Raw genomic sequence first — 20,549 nt, 5'->3', positions numbered from 1 at the left:
CTCTCCTTGCATGTTTTTTGAATTCCAGTCACTCCTCTTTCAGTGAGTACAGATACATCGTCATCTTCTTGAAACACCACATCACAAATCAAACACTTTTCTACGTTCATTTTCACTGTATCGCACAGCAACTCGCACGAACCTGTAACACATAAATGAAACATTTTTGATTAACAAAAAGACAAACAACAGTTCCAAAACAAAACACAAACACTAACAAACTATTTCAAAAGTTATACAAACTTTGTCTATCTGACATATTCCGTGATTATTTGATATTATGGTCATCAGAAACTATTTTTGATGTTATTTTAGACTTTCCCGTCCCTAAAAACACATAAAATGATACCACACATGGGCATATAAACAGTTATCCCCTATAGCTCAAATAATCGGCAGCCTTTTTAAAAAATCCGCCATATTGGATTAACGCGTCATGATAGAGTGGTAGACTTTTAACCATCGTTTTCTACGGAAAGTTTTCAATAAGAATCTACTCACAGAAATTGTATTGCAATTAGTTCTAGGTTAGCACATTTTTTTAACTAATTTGACTAGACTATTTGGCTGGGGTGCCCTCTCTCCCAAATAAATAACTCCATTTCTGTATGGTGCACATGTGCTCTATAAGTACCATTGGTATAGCATGTATATAATGGGTGCTGGAGACCAAAGTACTTTACAACCTCTGTGGGTCAACTATGGACAACTAAGTGTTTAAGTAATGATAGAGCTTTAAATTGTTAACCTGTTATTGCTGGCCTAATTATCTAGGACTAGTGCCTATGACAGTGGGGTCAGTGAAAAACGCCAGGAATGGTTTAAAATATGAGAAAACTTGATAATTGCCCAGAAACCACTCTTTCCAAGAGGCCCCATGGGAAAGTGTTTTTTTTCTATAGCTCATCTCTGCCTATTTATCTACTTCATCCTCTCTCTTTCTCTGTCTACCTTCACCTCTAACTCTCTCTCTCTGTACTAAGTGTATCTTAAGGATTTTTGTGACCTGGAAAAGACATTTTTCAGTGGAGCCTGGGTTTGAAAGCCTAACGTATAATTCAATATTGTTTGGCATCATGCAGACTTGAAATAGTAGAAAATGAATAATGAAATACGAAGTTTTTCGAAACAGGAGGCCGCAAAATATGCCTTGCCTGGGGCTCCAAAAATCCTTAAGATGACCTTGGAAAAACCTGGAGTTGTTTTTGACCAACAAAGTTCTTGCTTTTTATGCCCAGGTGTTAAAGGTTTGGGTTGCAGGTTGAAAACGTAAAATTCTGCATAAAGTGTTACCTTACACCCACAACGCAGAGTACTGGGGGCCTGTGTATTACCACACTTGCACTGTTGTGATGTTGTAATGAAATATTTGGTGCAACCTGCATAAACTCCAAGATTCCAGAATCTCGGGTCAGGCTGCTGTGTGGTCTCCTAGCATCTGATCCTGTCTCTGCAGTCATTTCGGTAAAGCAATAGGTGCAGTTCAAGCCGATATGGATTGAGCCACAGAGCCTAATATCATCTACACGTATGTTTGAGGAAGATCTATTAGATCGTCAGTAGTGTGAACAAAAAAATTATGGAGCCCACCTGCAGAACATGATGAGGCCCCTCAGCCTCTTATACCTCACATATACTGATAGACTGTGCTGACGGGAGCCCCATGCCTGCAGCGCTAGGGCTTGCATTATGCCCCTGAAGATTGGAAGATCAATGTCTACTCGGAGTGATTTGTTTTAAAGAGGCCTAGTGCTGCAAAGATCTTTCATAGTTTTGATTTCCCAGCTCGGATTCACTTCCTTTGGATCACCACCTGCTTTAAAATTTTGAACAATTTTGTAAGAGTTTGAATGCTTCTCTTTTCAGCGGATTTTCATTTTTCGTTAATCAGTCAGCTTTTTGGTCTTACGGGCATACCTGTGCTTAAAAATAAAGAAAGAAATGACATGTGACATATGCAGTAGTCCACTAAGCAACATAAGGACTACAAAAGGATACAGAGGCAACTGGAAAAAAGGTCTTACACCTGGCAAAAGAGTTCACGGTTGAAGAAACATCTCGCCTAATTTGACACACTGTAGAGAATAGGGAAAAACACACAAGTGGATATTCAGGAGGATTTAAACCATTTCTATGTTGTGCATAAAGCTTCTCCATCAATTCCTCAGTGTAGCACACCCCATTAGCACAGAGAAAAGATTAATAAGGGAAGTTGGAATATAGAGGTTCTGGAAGACAGGAATTCATTAATTGCATATCAGCTGCTTGAAAGCATGCAAACATAATTCACACAGTGGTATGATGAATACTTGTGAGTCTGCAGAACAAGTATGAAGCTTCAATAGTCGACAACATACGCAATAAGGATTCTACTTACAGGTGAGCATGTGTAACATTCCTTTATTGCAGCTAAATGAGAGATATGGGTCTCTTTCAAACGCTTACAAAAAATGATGGGACTAGACGGACAACGTGGTACAATGTTTTTTTGTGTTACTGAAATATGTCAATGCGAATCTGACCTGGAAGTACTTCTGACATGGATCACGAGGCGTCGGCAATGAAGCAGGGAAAAGGTTAGAATTTGAAATCTGAAAAAAGGGATCATTTCATAAATTAAAACAAAGAATAACACGTATTGGCATAGGTCACAAATAATAATTGCACAACATAAAGGTAGCTTAAAGAAAGGAAATAAAAAGGAACAATGGTGCAAAAGAGGGAAAATAATAATGGATCATGCATCGTGGCAATGAGCAGATTGGATGCAATTATGGAAATTGTTGCAGCAGTGGTTTTGAGGGAAAGGAAGAGGCACCATGTGCTTTTGCCAAAAAAACACCCTGGATAGCAAGCCTGATATAAAAGAATTCACCTGATTTCCTAAAACTCAATAAAAGAGTAGATCTCTATAGTAAAGTTCCAATATATATTTTTGTAAACTTTGCAACTAAGTCTAAAACTTATGTGAGCCTTCACAGTCACCATGACAACGTTCAAAACCTGATGCACTCACTTCACCGCTCAGTGGAGTCCAAAATGCGTAATATCACAACTTCCACGATCACATCACACTTCTCAACTACAGCCTCTTGACTTTTGACTTGCAGGACGCTGAACAATCTATTCAGCTATTCCTAGCAGTCAATAAAGCCTCCTGTAGACCTAGGGCTACACTCCCCTCTTGATTCATAGACAGCGACCAGTGGTTCAGACCCACCCCTTTCAAACTTTAACAAGTGACAGTGGCGTTAACTAGTGCTAAAGACGCGATTTTTGACTTCAAATCAGCAGAGAAGTACCACACAACCGTACACATTATTTTGTGTTTAACATCCTCGGCAAGAAAGATACCTATCCAGGGGCGTGGCCTGACACAGATGGTATAACATGCAGGTCGATCGACTTCCAGCAGGCTCCCACCATCCAACAACATCCTCCAGGCAGAAACTAGTGTCCAGCTCTACATGGATTAAGAGATGGAACTAGCATGACTAAGCTGATGCAGGAGACTCAATTCTGGCTCTCCACCCAGAGCGGTTATTGGCCTTTGCAGCGAAGCACGGCTCTGGGCGCGAGAGCCAATTCAAGGTGGCAGCTACCATGAACTGGTGAGCAGCGAATAAGCAGAGCTTCTATGGGCATCTTGAGAACACTAACTAGCAAAGAAATGAACATTACAGGTGTCCGGAACCCTCCCCCAGGTCCTGTTTGGTAATCAGGGGTAAGCATATCGAGCTGGTGAGCAGATTTGCTCTATTATAGTGACAAGGACTGGTAGAACAAACAAGGTAAGATGGTGGCTACTATGAAGTCAGGACGGTGAATACTGTGGCCCAGCGGGAGCTTGGATGTGTTTCCTGCAGTTGCTTGTGCTCTAGGTCCCCATGGTCTGCATACCTGTCGTACCAGATGGAAGTTCTATGCGTAGTGGGGTGGCTGCTTACGGCTGAGAGGAGCGGAAAACTGGTGCAGGGGATTAAAAAGATTACCATGAGATTCCTCCCCTCCTGTGAAGGTGAAGCGTGAGGCCTTGAAAAAGAGGCTACAGAATCAATATCTCTGCCTGTATTAGGAGAGGTAGGTTTGTGAAGGAGAAGATATCACGTAACATATGTACAAACACTGTGCCCGGCCAGGAAGAGGGAACCTGAGACTGAGGGATAGTCGTCCCTCTGCAGCTAGTACAAAACTGGAAGGGAGAAGCGACAGATGGTGTATTAGGGCCTAGATTGGGCTGTTTCCTTCTACTGGTGAAAACTCTGACCTCAGCACAGCAATTTGGAGTCCTGCAAATGGACAGTAGATACATGTGCTACTAGCATGGTGAGGTTATTTGGACTTGAGGAAGGGGATGGTTTATCGAACTGCTTGATAAGACCCGATAATTTGCCCATTATAATTTAGCCGACTGTCACAGGTATGCATGTTTTTGCTCACATTTTTTTGACAAAAGGCTTAAACACTCTTTGGTTTAGTGGTGCAATTTCCACAGTGATGGGGAAACACAACAAATGGAAAGCAATGGAGGTGCATAATATACAACAGAAGTAAATGGCTGCAAAGGTGCCTTCGCCATCTACCACATCCGACAGGGAAGAGAATCAGTGGGACTAATTGGACTCCACCTTCACCCCCATAAAAGCCACTAGAAGAACTCTTGAACATTAAATGGACACTATGCTGGTGGATAATGGACTACTGCGAGATCAATGCAGGATGGCAGAGCAGATTAGTAAAACTGAACAGGAGGAGTCCAATATCAAAATTGTCACAGAGGACCTGCAGAGGCAACTGAAAGAAATTAGTATTTTTACTGAAGACACAGAATGGCACACCCGAAAGAAAAACATCAGAAATAATGGGCCTCCCAGAATGAACTAGAAATGTATGATTACCAGTTTAAAGTAACTGATTGAGGCAAGTGGTGGCCCTGAGGGACTCTCGTCCCTTTTCGCACTGGAGCTAGCTGACAAGAACCTGGCAAAACCCCTTCCGTCTAGACTTCACTACAGTGACCAAGAATACATATTGCAACAAGCATCATACCAAGGTGAGATTACTGTCGAAAATCTCAATGTGATGATATTCCAGGGCTTCACGGACACAATACAACAACACAGAGCATCCTTAATGGCAGTTCAGAGACAACTGCGCACTAAGGGGGTAAAATATGCTATGCTGCTTCAGGCCAAACTGAAAACAATAACTGACAGGAGACAAGTTCTTAACAGACCCTAAGTTGTGGAAGTGGATGGAGAGTCAATTAAATGGGGACAAAGACAGAATGAGCTGACTAGGGCACCAGTCAACGTAGGGGGAAAGGAGGAACATCTCTGGAGTGTGACACAGTCGTCCTTTGAGAGATCAAATCCTTAAAGGAAGAGAACATGCAGTTGCTGCTGCTAATGCCATACTCTGGAGTGAATCCCCAATCGGAGGTTTACTTGGTGAAACCCAAGCATTGAGAACGGATACTAGCCATGGGACGGTTTATAGTGCGCTGGACTCTGAAAGAAAAATGGGCAGGTCCAGATTCACGCCAAGATCATCAGATTAGATTCTTTAGTAGGTGTCCACAGTACATATGACCTTAGCCTGCTGCTGTTGCTCTCTCTTCACTTTACACTCCAAAAGAAGAAAGGATCAGAGATGAAGGGGGCTAGCTGTGGTACATAAAATAAATACAACTCAGTTGGGTGGTTTAGCTCATTAGTAAACTAATATTAGGCACATCTGCACAATATTACAAAATGTTATACACAAAAAGGGTGGACCAACTGGGTGGAGTGCTAGATGTTTTTTGGGGTGAGGTTCTATTATCAACATTGTCTCAGGAGGAAGCAGAGTCATCGGTGGAGAAAACATTGCAACAGAACTAATAGCAGCACTGAAAGGGATGGCAAACTGGAGAGTCACTGGGTCAGATTGCCTACCGGTAGAATTTTACTTCAGCGTACATCTAACAGCCCCAAAGCTAGTGAAAGTGTATCTAAGAGACAGATCTGTGCGTCCCTCCCCCACCCCCTCAGCCTACTGGAGCGGCATTAGTGATTCCATTATTCAAGCCAAGCATATGTGTCTGCATGAAGGTCATTATCAAATCATAATGTAGATTATAAAATCTTAAGTAAACTACTTGCTGTGAGGTTGCTACCTTTTATGCAGGGTATTATACATCCTGATCAGAATGGGTTATCCCAGGAAGAAATACAGCAATCGAAATACTAGACTACCTCTCAGACACGAACATTGATGCCTTAATTGCAACAATAGATGTTGAAAAAGTGTTCAACACCCTGGAATAGCTATATCTATATGCTTTTCTAGATAAAAAGGGGTTGGGACAGGGATTTGGTGAATGGGCAAGACTCCTTTATACCACACCCGCAGCATGTGTGAAAACTAGTAGAGTCATTTCTGATTCATATGTGGTAGAAAGTGAGACGAGGCAGAGTGCCCATTGTTTCCCCTGCTTTTTAACAAGTGAGACAGGAGAATATTTATTATGGAGTAATAACTCAAGACATGCCAAACTACATATCGTAATATGCAAATGGTATGTTATTATTCCTTAAGGATAAGCAGCCAGATCCATGAAAGACCATTCATGCCTTGAACACATATGGACACCTGTCAGGGCTGTGAATTAATTGGCATACATCGAGCGTCCTTCAGGTGCAGAAACCACAAGAAGGGGAAATAGCAGTACAATTGGGTCATGACATTACATGGGAACTGACGTCAATAGGGTGATATATATATTCTTTCCAAACCTCTTCTCTTGATGAAAGAAAAGGCACCAACTCCGTGGGATGTGAATCAAAGAAAATAGTTTATTCCATGCGATGCATATGGATATATATATGTTTGAGCAAAACAAAAAATGAGCCGCACTCTTCCTGAACGATTTCAAAAACAGGTTTTATTCACCCATTCTCTATATATATATATATATATATTAATATAATGTATATATAATGTCTGTCCAGATATATATATATATTTATATCGATCAGAAACAGATTTGCTAGACGGGAATATCAGAGCAGCTATTGCTTCTGATCTCGATGACTGGTAGAGTGCGGATTGCTAAAATGTCTGTCCAGGTCTCTGTATTACTACACTACTCTGCCAATAATGATACTCAGGGGTTGGGTTAGGGGGCTTGCTGCACCGAACTGTGAGACTTATTACTTACCTGCTGAGCTTCAGTGAGTAACTAGGTGACTGCCAACACAGACAGGCCTTGTTACTGGTGCAAGATGGACCACCCAACTCACGCTAGGACCAACAGAAGAAATTCGGAAATAAAGGGCCTCTTAAAAGTGAAAATATTGATGGACCAGAAGTTTGAAAAAAATAAGAGCACTAGTCCCCTAGGCAGCCTATACACCGAACATCCCATCCCATAATATTTCCTGCTTGCCCTGTCCTACAAGGGAATTTGGGTAAGCTTGCATACACAGGTAGATCATGGGTTGACAGAATTAGAGCCCTATTTAGGGAAAGGGAACTCCTGGAGTATGAAGAGTCGATTAATGATTCTGATTTGCCTGTGGGACATTTTCTGTTGTATAGTTCTATAATAGTGGCACTGAAAGACACATGGAGGGACGAGTGAACTTCCTGTGCACCTGGGGCCCCATACAATACATGCCACCTTGGGCAGTTGTAGGGCCATAACTCTAATATATCACATGCTGATTAACCACATTAATGTGTACTTGGATGCACTTAGGGATAATTGGGCGGCAGACCTGAATATACCAATTAAGGAATAAGAATGCGTGCAAGCATTGGAGAATGCCCCCAAAATCTCCAGCGATGTTTGCTGGAAACTGAGTCATTTTTACCATTTTCATGGGGCCTACTATATCCAGAGCAGAATTAATAAATGCTTTCTAGGCGCATTAGCTAAATGCCCTAGATGTGGGGAAATAGGCACACTTATCAAATGCAGGGACATTGATCGGAGATTATTAATCTTATTAATGAGGCAACTGATAGAAACATAACCTCTCCTGAGATGTGTCTATTGGGTATATAACCCCGCCCTAGAAAGTGTAAACTCAAAATCAAATTTATAGATTAGAGACAAGATGCTGAAATGGAATACAGCAGTGAGGTCTAGGTATGAAAGCTGGAAAAGGGAATGACTTAGGTTGGCCAGGTGCAGAGGTATCTTGCTTTTTTAGCGAGGCCAAAAGGGGACAGGGTAAATTGAGGTTGCAAGAGCATGGAACAGAATAGTTCCAAAGTGGGAGATGACAGTGGCCCAGTAGGAGCTACATAGCCCCAAAATCTCCCCACACTTCGTTAATGGTTGCTTTAGAGTCACCAGCTTAGTTGAGGCTGTGTAGGGTGGGTTCCTATTAACTTTGAAGGGTCCGTGGCTCCTTCCTTCTCCTCATATTTTTATATGCTGGCTGCTCAGAATATACTTTTCATGTGGGAGCATCTTTAGGGTAGATAGGTCATAGATGTGGAACTGAAGAACCAAAAGTATGCCTAAGCAAGAGAATATATGTGTGTTATAATAAATGTTATAAATGAAAATTACTCAGTAAACCTATTAAGGAAATTAAGCTTAGTTTGGGACATTGGGCCAAGTAAGGTAGATCACCACTGATAGGTAATATGAGAAACAAAGTTGAAACAATTGTAGGATAATTTTCTTCTGTAAATCCTTGCCGGAAAGTTGTTTTTTAGGGTAAAAAAATTATAGAAACTAAAAACACAGATTAACTCACTTAAACTCCTCCACTACCAATAAAACCGATTTAAACTATGAATACAGATTTAAACCATAAAAGTCCCCCACTTCACCAAATCCATATTTGGATGAAGGCGTGGATTTGAAATTGGCATGGGGTCCATCTTGGACAGTTCATTTACTTCTCTTGTATTTCTGAGCCTGACAAATGTGTCAGGCACATTAACCAGACGGGTTCAACATCATGGCAGGCATTTCAGTAACTGTAGGTTAAATCATTTTAGCAGAACTTCTCCTATTGCATTAAAAGACCCCCCCCCATTCCTTGCTCACGCATATACTTCTCCAACCTCACCACAATCCGCATCCATTTCTAGAGGCATTTTAATGGCATGCCGATATTCAGGAAACTCACAACTTGTCACCATTTTGAATCCAAATTCTTGCTCTCTGAAATTCCAATTTAGAGGGATGAAAACTGGGTAGGACATCTTGAAGCTGCAAATTTGAAAAATCGTCATTGACAGAAGCCGACTTTTAAAAACATGCAATCTTCTTTCACTTCTCTTGATTCAGTGCATGAATCTTCTATAACTCAGTCCAAACAGTCACACATGATCATCCACTATGCCCTTCAATTTTCGAGCCATGTATCTATTACAATCCACACATTCTGTATTTGTTTTTCTGCTTAGTGTGAGTATGATACATATATGAAATGCATATGTGGCGCAGACACTACGCTCTCATCTTGAAAAGTCCCAATTTTGAAATCCGCTCAAAGTTGGCTTTCTCCCCGCGCACTGTAACAAATCAGTCATGCTTTCTGTGCTTGATGACACATGCAGCAATGGTGATAAAGATTTGACAGATCCGCTCTGGTCTTGTTGGACAATCAGCAGCCTTCGATATGGTTGATCACAGGTTATTAATGAATACTGTGGATGCTGCGGCTTAAGTGGTGTTGCCCTTGAGTGGGTTAGATCTTATTTGAACAAGCGCACCCAATCTGTCCATCTGGTTCTCTTTAAGATCATAGTAAGAAAGGCTGAAGGTAAACGGAAAGGCTGGTGGGAGTCATTTTTGTAAAACACAACATAATTTAAATACCTGTAAATGAACAGTACATATTCATCACTTAGGAAAGCAAAATGTTAGCACATTTTTAGGCCATTCTGAAGTTTGATGGAAAAAAGATTATAACAGGATCAAAACAAATCAAGACACTTTATTGGTGATGCGCAAATGTTAATTATGCACTGAAAAACGATATCCACACAAACCTTGTGTGAAGTATAGTTTTATCAGTGAAACTGTAGGTCTGTGCAAATTTAGTGGCCATTTCAATGGTAAATATGCTGTTTGCAAAGTGCTGACATATTTGCCATGCTTGAAATTAATTACAAAGATTTTAAAAAATGAAAATAGGCTCTTTGTAAATGACAGTGCGACTACCACAAGTGGCTTTAGTTACATTTAAAAATTGCCCGCCTCATGTCCATTAAAGCTAAATGTTTTGTTTTCTAAAAACTGGGTCGTGGTTCTAAAACGTTTGGGACGCACTGTACTAGACCATTTATCCAGGAGTTAACGAAAATTAATTGCAGAATATACCACTATGCTGTTGACCCCCAATTAATACTTAGACTTGATAGTTCCTCTGCCTCTGTCTGGGGTGTTTCATCTAGGAATAGATGGGCAGTAAATATTTAAAACTCAATTCAGAGAAAACTGAAATAGTGTTTTTGAATAATAAAGTTGACCCTTGGAATTCTTTTTACTGGCTTTCAGAGAAGGATGTGGCCTGCACACTTAAAAAACACAAGTTGAAAGTCTAAGAGGCATCAAAGACAGAGAGAACTCCATGGAACAAACCCTGAATAGAAACATTGATCTCAGCGTGTTCTCTTACACCGAGATAGAGTAAAAAGATATCTTGGTTCCTCACACAGCATACTTTAATTACAGTGGTAATGGATGTAATTTCATGGCTCGATTATACCAATATCATATATATTGGTTTACCGAATATCCAGCTTCACAGACTACAGATGGTCCAGAATCAGACAAGTAGATTGATTTTTAAATTGCCTAAGGTGTTATATAACCTCCTTGCTGAGGGACCTCCATTGGCTCCCTCTGTAACGAAGAATCAAATTAAAGGCTCCCACTGGAACAAGGAATCACGTTTATAGGATGCTGCATTGTTTTGAAGCATTTCATGAAGAGGGCCTCAATTTTTAATATATAGTATTAAAAATACACTCCAGCTCAGGAGTTTAGCTCTTAATCATGTGCCAAGCTCTTGCTTCTTACTTAAATGAGTTTACAGAGCAGCCATGCCAGCAGCAGGCACCAGTAAGGCCCAATTTGTGTGGCCAGAAGGGCAGAATACTACGCTCGTTCAAGCTTTATTTCGGCCCAAGGCCATAAAAGCACATAAATAAGCAATGCTAAAACATTAATAATCATTGTGCAATAAATACATGGTGTAAAAGTAAAGAAGCCTAAAAACAATATTAAAATGGTCATGTGAACAGAGAATAAGGATTCAAAATAAACACAACATTAAAAATGCACTTTTGAAGCGGGTACGCTCATTAATAGAATAATACCAGATATTTAGTTGCTTAAGGCGATATATTTGGTTCTTGTTATCCACACAGCTAATAAATAGCGGGAGAGTGTAAAAACCAACGGTTTACTACAGCCCTTTTTAGGTCGAGCGTAGCGAACGGCCTCGTGTATACTTTAGTATACTTATAGTATTTGTAAATGGGGGGGGTGCACGCGCTGGGACTGGGAGGTGCACGCGCTTTCCGTCGTGGCTCTCGGATTTGACCTCGTGAGCGCGACTCTGCCATGCGCTTCGGAAAACGAAACCTAAGAGCCGCGCGACGTGAGCTGTCTACGGTAGAAGCTCATGCGCGCGGCTCTTAGGTTTCGTTTTGACTGTTTTGTTCATAGCAAAGCCCATTGAGGGGGGCTGTGAGGAATGCTACCCGTGCCAACTTAGACTGCCGCTTCCACACTCCTCGCCGGCATCCAGAGGTAGGTGCATTGCTGTCTGTTCACGAGTCGTCATTATGCCCCTCCGTCAGCTGTGGTGGCGCTTAATTTCACCCCCTAAATATGCCCAAATAACGCACAGTGCATTTTGGATCGAGACAGAACACGTTCCTTCCGAAATGCTATATTTTTTTTAACGGGGCCGTTCCTGTGCTCGGATTATGCAGCGCAGTGCGTCCCCGCGTTGCTAGCGCTTTTTCGAGTCGATGCAGCAGCCGCCGCCAGAGCCCTGCCTCGGTTTTTTCCTTCCTATATATTTTCACTGCTGCATAGCGAGGAAACGCTGCATGCTGCACTTTGTGCGGCACCTGAGAGATGACGCTGCCTTTCGTGTCAGATAATTGTCACCTTTAAAAATGTATGCTAATCCCTGTCCTCGAAAATGGATCGGATCATGTGTCCCGACTTGCTTATGATTTAATTAACTCAGCCTGTAAAAACATATGTTCAAAGATTTAAAAAAAATGTCCTTTGAAGTCCCATTCTTAATAGATTGCTTAGAAAATCGAACTCAAACGCATACGATAGAACACTCTTTTTCCCTAGTTATGTTCTCCCCATTTTATACAGGATTTAAACCATTTGATAGAGACGGTGTTCTGCCTTTCAGCGCCTTAACTTGTGAAATTGTTACTTAACCCTAGTTACGCTTGGTGTTTATCAACGACTTGCATGTTTGATAAGCATAGCATACACTTTAAATGAGGCGAGGGACCTGGGAAGACCGATCTACCTGTATATGCCATTCGCTCATTTAAAATACTTGTTAACCTGTAATACCCCCAAACTAAGTGCTGGAACAAACATTAATGAGTTGAATGCTTTTATTTAAAAGTCGTGTGAAGATTACATATGTGATCAAGAATGTTGAAGCATGAAGTCGGATGCAGTTTATGCTACTTTGAACGTAAGGTCAAGACCCAAATATTCCCAATGTTCCCAGAATTGGACGCCGGGTGAGGGGGGGCGGTGTGGGGGTGTTAGAGGGTTCTGTTGTTGGGGTAATGAACTCCAAGATGGAAAGCCTATCTTTGGAGGACAGATCCAACCATTCTAAAGCTTTATACAGGCTCCATTTACAATGACAGATTGACGCGCCCCTTATGTGTGTTTTACGGCTATCGCTGCTTATGTTGCAAAAGTTCCCAAAAACGACATCTTTTTTCAATATGCACATAGCTGGTAAACTTTTTCTTGAAATCTGACCCATTCCCAAAGAGCATGGGTGGCCATATTACGTTATATTTTCATTCTCGAGCTGACCTGTAACACATCTCTGTATTGTGAGGGTTGCAAACTTGTAATGTTTCGCTTCCGTTGGGACAGTTGAGGTAGCGCACGTTTTTATTATTATTTGTGGATGTAAAGCTTGGCGCTGAACCAAATTGTGTCCCAATGACGTGGACCCAAATGCAGTATTCCAGCAGGAAGGTCCTCTTACTTTTTTTGACCCTACTTTGTTCTTCTGCCCTCGTCATTGTTTAATGCATACGTTATTTGTCCTCAAAAGCGGGATTTGTGCACTTTAAAAAGAAGTAACTCCTAGCCAGATCAGTAGGAAGTGGGTCTTGTTTCCAGAAGCTTTTTATTTAACCCTTCTATTTGGTTGTTTCAGCTCTTATAGACATTACTTGCGAAAGCTCTCTCTTTAAAATATATATATATATATATTTCCGAATTGTGCATTGTATCATAAGCATACAAGACAATGTCTCACGGGATGTCAATATAGATACTAGGGAAGTGTGAATACTTTCGTTGTACATACCTATTATTCCCTAAAAATGTTTTAAAAAAAGTTTAATCTGGGAAACTTGAAGCGGAGACCAAGTTGCTAAGATAATAAAAAGAAAGTTGCTTACTAGGATACAGCCATTGAAGATATGTTTTTTAATATTTCGAGGCTGTGTATGCTGCATTAACGCTTGTTAGCATTTGCAGCAGGAATGGACGAGCTGTTCAGTGATCTTTTTGCTGCATCAACGTTTTAGTTTAATTTACTTCTTCTTCCGCTAACCTCCCTCTTTATTCAGCCCGTGTATTATTCACCACAAGCCTCCGCCTTATTAAATGGAAATGAACCCGTTCTCTCACGGGCACCATTAGTGTTGCATTATCAAATGGTCCCCCGGATCTCCTAAGATGTATAATGCCTTAAGACAGAGAACAAAGGGAAGCTGAATGTTGTCCATCCACAAACTGATAGCCAGTACATTCGGAAGCTTTGCAGTATATATATGTGAGTGGTTTGTGCTGTTAGATGTTGAGTATTTTGTTCTCTTACACATTTATTGTAGTCGAACAACAATGACGTCTGTCTTATAAATGTCACAAAAAATGTTAATATTTCACTTCTGTTCTTGGATTTTCGTGAAAATACAACACATATTGCATTACAAATGCTATAGGTGTCACATTTGTGAAAGTTAAAACAATTGGCATTGTAAATGACAAAGCTATTACTTTAGCTATTTTCGCAACCAACACATAAATAAAAAAAATGTAATTTACAATACCAATGGCTCAAACTTTCCTAATGCGAGACCTATTGCATTGCAAATGCTTGTTTAATATCCTTAGGGTAGATTTATATTCTCTAATCCCCAAATTCTGTCAGAGTGGTAGGATCCAACAACGCCTACTAGTTGAGCAGACTGGGCAGAACATTACATGTTCTAGAGACTCCTTAGTGGCCCCACAACCTGGGCACAGCTGCTCATCTACCAGAAGAGATTTAACCCATTTGGTAGTGAACCAACGGAGGGGCAGGGCCCATAACGAAATAGCAGCATTAAGAGCCTCACTTGGGGGGAGGGGTTCGATCTCATCTATGAAAGCTTCTCTAGTAAATTAGCCATTAATTAGGAGGAAGGCATCAGTCGGAGCCGTGCCGGGCTTTTGAGTGTATTAAGGACTCTCAATGCTGGCAATATGCACATTTACTATTGCTCTTAGAGACTGACCAAGCCTCTATTGGGGCACTCCAAAATGATGGTAGCCAGATGTCCCCCAAGGTGGCTTTATTATGCTTAATTCAAGGTATATTACTTGAATCCACCAGCTTAAGTATTTCTTCGAATTCATCTTGGTATGGGCGCAGCTCTGGAGCAGTCCAAATCCTCCTTTAAAATAGAATGGGACAGAGACCAACTTTATCTGACTGAAAGGGATTTTAACCCCAAGTCAAGCCTTAGTGGCAACAAAGGCCTATTTAAAGGGACACCCACTAATGTTCACAAGAATTGGTTTCCACACGTTCTAGCAAGGAGACGTTTGGATGGCCCCACAGCTCCTCCCCATAAGAGTCCATCCCCAGTGCTTGATGGTAATAGACCTGCAGTGCTGGCTGTGCTGGTCAGAACACAAAGTTATGGGTCAGCTTTGAAATACTTCCTGCTACTTGCTCTAATCTTAATCTACCCTGCATAATGTATGCCAGTCACCGCCCTGCTCTGTTAATGTAATGCATTGATAGGTGAATGTCTGCACTCTCTCCAGGGGTTTTCCTGCCAAAGTTGGATTTGCCCTGGATGAGCAACCCGGGTTTATTACCATAAATTTGGTTTTGGCCATGTTTATTTAATGGCCCTGTGCTATGAAAAAATGTTCAAAGTGGTCCAATAATGTTTGGAGGCCCATGGGTGATTTGGAAATGAGGATATGCTATAATGGACTTTTTACTCCAGGTACAACCTCCTGACACTTGATTTCTTCTGTGTTAGCAGTACTGTTCTTAATGCCTTATATCATACCTTAGAGCATAGACAAGCTAGAACATAGACAATAATCAAGAAGATATCTCTTGTGTGTTTAGTACTTTTGAGCAAACCTAAGTTCAAGACACCACAAAGTTAATAAACCAGTGCAAAACTTTGGGCTCTCCACTAGACACATGTCCGGCTTATGAAACAGAAAATTCCCTTACAGCCACTCCTATCATCCCAGCAGCTATTAATGCTTGTCAAAGGGCACTGTACCTCCATCAACCCTTCCCGGTTACAAAAAGCAGTGGTAACCACTCTACTGAAGATATGAATAACTGTTCTAATATACTTAGGAAATATCAGACCAATCTCCAATCTTCAATAGTTTTCTAAAGTTGCAGAGCAACTAGCCATAAAACAGCTACAATCTCTTATCGACACTAATCAGGTTTTAAATGATCACCGGCAGGTTTCCACCCTTTACACTGCAGTCTGTTACAATTGCCATCATGGACAATCTTTGACTGATTGCGGATGATGGATACGCATGAGCCCTGCTCTTATTAGACCTGTCGGCAGCTTCCAACATTGTCGCTCACAAAAACTTAACTAACCTAAGCAATGGTAATGTTGGAGTTGTAAATCTGTCTTAGCCTAGTGTGATTCTTTTTTAACTTCGAGATTCCAGGCTGACTGATGCTTCCCCTTTTTAGGTCAGGCATTAGCCTAGACCTTTTGATTTTACTACAATTATTAGTGTAACATAGTTACTTGTTGGGTCTTTCAGTCATCCCTGTTCATCCTCAAGTTTATTGTGTCATTCAAATTTTTCTTGCGCCCACTAAGGAATGCAGTATGAGATAACTGGGCCGCCCACTTCTGACATTGGTTAACTTAGCTGTGAGTGATAGTATTCTGGGATTTTACAATAAACACATCAGCACAAAAAGTATCACCCAACGGTCCCTAGGACTACTTTTGCAATATGTCCTTTTTGAGGCCAACATTATTTTTTAGTTGAAGTCCCAGTATTTTTACATTGAGAAGAGCACAACATTGAGGAGGATCTTTCCCAACCAACAATGAAGTTTTGCAAAAAACCCTGAAAAAACCAAACTTGCATTGACAAAGCCAACACCAAACCTATTGCTTTGTCAATGCTTGCTATTACTCTGGAACCATCGTTAAGTGTGGGGTCTCTCATGGCAGAGCTTGGTCACCCATTTCTCACTTTCTACCACCTCCTCCTGAATGAAGCAGCATTTTTTTTACAATTATGCAGATGATACTAAGTTAATTATCCAAAGACCAGGCATGACAGATAACAGGGAAAATTAGTAAATACCTAGCTGAAGTTTTGATGCCTGGTTACCTCCTGTGGTGCAGAAAGTTAAGAGATGAAAAGATCACCCTCACAGCACTTGGTTAAAGGACTAAGCAGAGACACCTCCTGTAAGCTGCAGCTTTTAACTGTATAAACTGGAAATAGATATAAGTACAGCAGGGATCTTTGGTAATGTTACTAATTTCTATTATTGCAAAGACTTCGACATCAATATTAAAAGTACACAGGTAAGCTTAGCCACAGGAGACTGGAGGGACTGATGGCGACTTTACTGTTGACAACACAAAAATACTGTGCCTACTATCTATGTAAAGATGAGGGAAAGCGTTTTCTCCTATGGTCTTAACTAGTCAGGTAATCCACATTATGGTTTAAGACAGAAAGAAAGAAAGAAAGAATGACGAATGAGGGGTGGACCAGAGACATCACAACCTCCAACGGATGTGGAGAGTGAAGGGATGCAACTGTAAAAAACTAACGTTCTTATATAGTACTAGGGACTAGCAGATGAGAGAGTCAAAGGAAATAATGTGAGAAAAGTTCCATGTATGAATTTTCTCTTACAAATGCTGGCAGATGTACTACGCAAGGCAGTATTTTGCTACGGTCATGGTATGCTTAATAGCCATCCCTTGTGTCAAAATTCGCAAATACGTCTTTCTAATTAATGAATATTCAGTTTAGTAATTCACGTATCAGTTTTAACAATTTGTTCTGTAACATTTGTTCAATCTAAAGAGTACTGTAAGATGCTGGATTTCTAAGGGCATTTTTCTCCCTCTTGTCCCCGTTTCCTTGCTTCTACCATTTCCCTCGCACACGGTCTCACACCTCGCCTCTCCTCATTTTCTCGCAATCTGGAGAAGATGCCTCTGCATAACCATGCAAAAGTTGCTCATTATATAAATGAAAATTATAGAGATTTGCTACTTTTATGATTTATGAACAGCTTTCTGTACTCCAAAAAGTAGAACGCTAGGAAAGTTCGGGGCATTATTCCAATAACGTATGTACGTACATTTAGGTTTGATTAATTAAAATCTTATATAAAACACACAAATTCTATATGATACTATTTCATTCAATCAACTTGGAGGAAAACAAAAATAAAGTTAAAAAGCCAATCAAACATAAATTTAAGTTAAAATCGCAAACAATCTTTTGGGTAAAATTTGTGGCAAAGATCTAATTACCCGGCAGCGGCCTGTGAAGTTAACGCAGGGAGTGTAACCTTGTCTCGGACCAGGTGAACATAATACATGTAGACATATGCAAATATTTGCCTAGGCAGAAGTATTAACACATAGAATTAAGTTTACTAATAACGTCACTAAAGAATTTAGCAGCGTGACATTGCTACGAGATATTCTGGGAGTTATGGCAATGCTTCAGTGTGCCTTTACAATGTCTGATGTTGTGCATTAGAAAAATCTGCCTAAGTAAGACTTGCCTCTCCCTGCACATGCCTGGACAGCAAGAAGTGATGTGTGCAAGAGATTCTTGCTCATAGTCGCATAGCCTGCACTTCTGGAATTGTTGGCTGTGCCAGGATAGCCTAAGTACTTTTATTGGGAGTAATAAGAACCACCTGCAAATGATGGATCATCTAACTGATTTATGCAATGGCACTTATAAGTATCGCTGAGCAAACATAGTAATATACGATTCAGTGGTGTAGCATGAGTTATCATTGGCCTGGTCCAGAATGTCAGTAAGCCTGCTAAGCAACAGGATTTGTGTTTTTAAGACTAAGGTTATGGGCAAAATGTGGGAGGTTGTTTTCCCAAATTGACTGTGCCTCCAGGTCCTTGACAGAAGCCAATCAGTACATAACTCATGGATTTGCACCAGAGTCTTCACTTATCAGGAAAGACCTAAATGCATTTTATAGAGTTCCTGGCTTTGCTTTTTTGACCAGTGAGCAGTGCGTTAAAAAGTTTGCCTTACAAACAAGCTCTAGGCGAACTAGACCGAAGTCCAGTCAAAGTTTTGAGCAGGAGCAGCTCAGAGGAAGACGAAACAACTTTCGAAATGTGTTGTACTGTCTACAGTCTAAATTTGGAACGAAACTACCTGGAAAGCACTGTTGGCCATATGCCATAGATGGAATCAACTTTTCTCTGGTTACATTCAAAATCAAATTTGCTGAAGGGATGTAGAGCTATCCCTTAAGCCTACAAAGAGCACAAGCTATTGAGGTTCCTTTGTCTGTAGTTGATCTTCTTCCAGATGGGTACTGTATTGGATCTTATAACTGAGCCGGATTCATAATCCAGATTATTATCCACTGCCACTGACGCTCTGGTAGTTGATTTTACTCAAGGATGAATGTAGGTATTGCCTTTGACCTCAATATTTTTTGTTCTTTGGTTTTGGTTAACAGCAGCAGTCTGTAGTGCTCGACGACCGTCGGGTAGCTCGAGGCCCGAAGTGAGATCTGGTGTAATGAGAGATGGTTACTAGTATGGGGCTTGGCTTGATGGCTTGTAGGGTTTATTCTTATAGAGAATGGGAGTGGCCTCTTGGAGGCTTTTACTGTAGATCTTGTTCTGTCGCAAGCAATTGTGGGAAATGTTGTCCTTCAACTGGGGTGATGAACCAATCGTGGTGTTCCATTGTTTCTGAAATATGGGGTGCCTTATATTGATGCCTTCCTAGTTGAGGTTCCTTGGTAATTGTATTAGTTGACCGGCTAGAAGAGAGGGAATGGTTTTCAAGACCTTATGGGTTGATCCAAGCGTGATTGTTTTCTCTCTTTGTTTTTTTTTTTTTATTTTATTTTTTTTTAGCTTTTTTCTTTCCTTTTCTACTTAGAGGACATGTTGCTGGGACTGGAATGCTGCCAAAATAATTCTGTAAGCTGCTTGGCTGGCTCGAGACAGGATTGCTGATATTAGCTTTTCTTCTGGCAACGCTTTTTACACCGTAATTATCCTTTTGCACAGATTGGAAAAATAGGCAGATCTGAGAGAGGGATTTAGATTCAAGGCCCCTGTCGGTATGTTTTCCTATGGGAGGAGTAGATGAGGTTACGTTTGACTTAAGGACGTTTATGAGTTGTTTTAGCAACCTTGGCAAGGTGCTTAGCTTGTCAATTATTAGGGTACAGGTCCACCTACAAGAAGGAGAATTGGCTAACAAAAGAGTTTGTATGGAGTACGCCTTGCGTTACATAATGGCAATTATTGGTTCAGATTAGTGATGCAGATGGAAAGTGACTGTAAAAGTTCAACTTGAAGTTCTAATTTGTGCGATTGGCATTTTATCACCTGAATTGCCGTGGCTAGCGTTGGGTTAATAGAATTGAGTGAACTGGCCTTATATTCGAAAAAGAGTAAGCAAGGGTGATGGCTGGAACACTATTGTTCTAGGAAGAGTAATCCCTTTGTTTGACTGAACAAAGCTGACCAAAAGCGTCCAAGTGATCAGCATCAGATGTATCTAGTACGAAACTATCTGGGTGGTTGAGATAGGGGGACCAGATTGAGAAGAAAAACCTGGGACAGATGAGACATAAAAGTAGGACTAAACCCTTTAGCCTTACTTTTATGCCTGGCCTGTCCCGATTTTGTGTAGCCTTGTAAAAAAATTTACACACAGATAAATAGTAAATGTTTGGCACACATTTGCAAGCAACACATAAGTAACATTGTGATGATATGATTTATATATTGTTAATGTACTTCTGTCATTCTTAATGGAATATGGAATGTTC

The 20,549-nt window shown here is 40.8% G+C and overlaps 1 protein-coding gene across 10 annotated transcripts in view; it reads right to left on the bottom strand.

Annotated features, from left to right (window-relative positions):
* Positions 1-20,549, bottom strand: part of APBB2 (amyloid beta precursor protein binding family B member 2) — a 1,314,926-nt gene that overhangs the window by 584,286 nt on the left and 710,091 nt on the right. For 2 of the 10 annotated variants that reach the window (XM_078678265.1, XM_078678264.1), the window contains exon 4: positions 2,523-2,591. The exons of 7 other annotated variants lie outside the window; for them this stretch is intronic. In XM_078678265.1, the coding sequence (XP_078534391.1) occupies positions 2,523-2,541 (19 nt within the window). In that variant the 5' untranslated portion in view covers positions 2,542-2,591. Of the gene's footprint in view, positions 1-2,026; positions 2,076-2,522; positions 2,592-20,549 lie in introns of all 10 variants that reach the window. One more of the 10 variants, XM_078678269.1, reaches the window with a different exon arrangement.

Source organism: Lissotriton helveticus, chromosome 2_2 (genome assembly GCF_964261635.1).
Source record: "Lissotriton helveticus chromosome 2_2, aLisHel1.1, whole genome shotgun sequence".
Taxonomy (NCBI): domain Eukaryota; kingdom Metazoa; phylum Chordata; class Amphibia; order Caudata; family Salamandridae; genus Lissotriton; species Lissotriton helveticus.
Note: the sequence above shows the minus strand (reverse complement) of the source record. Positions and strands in the feature narration are given on the sequence as shown.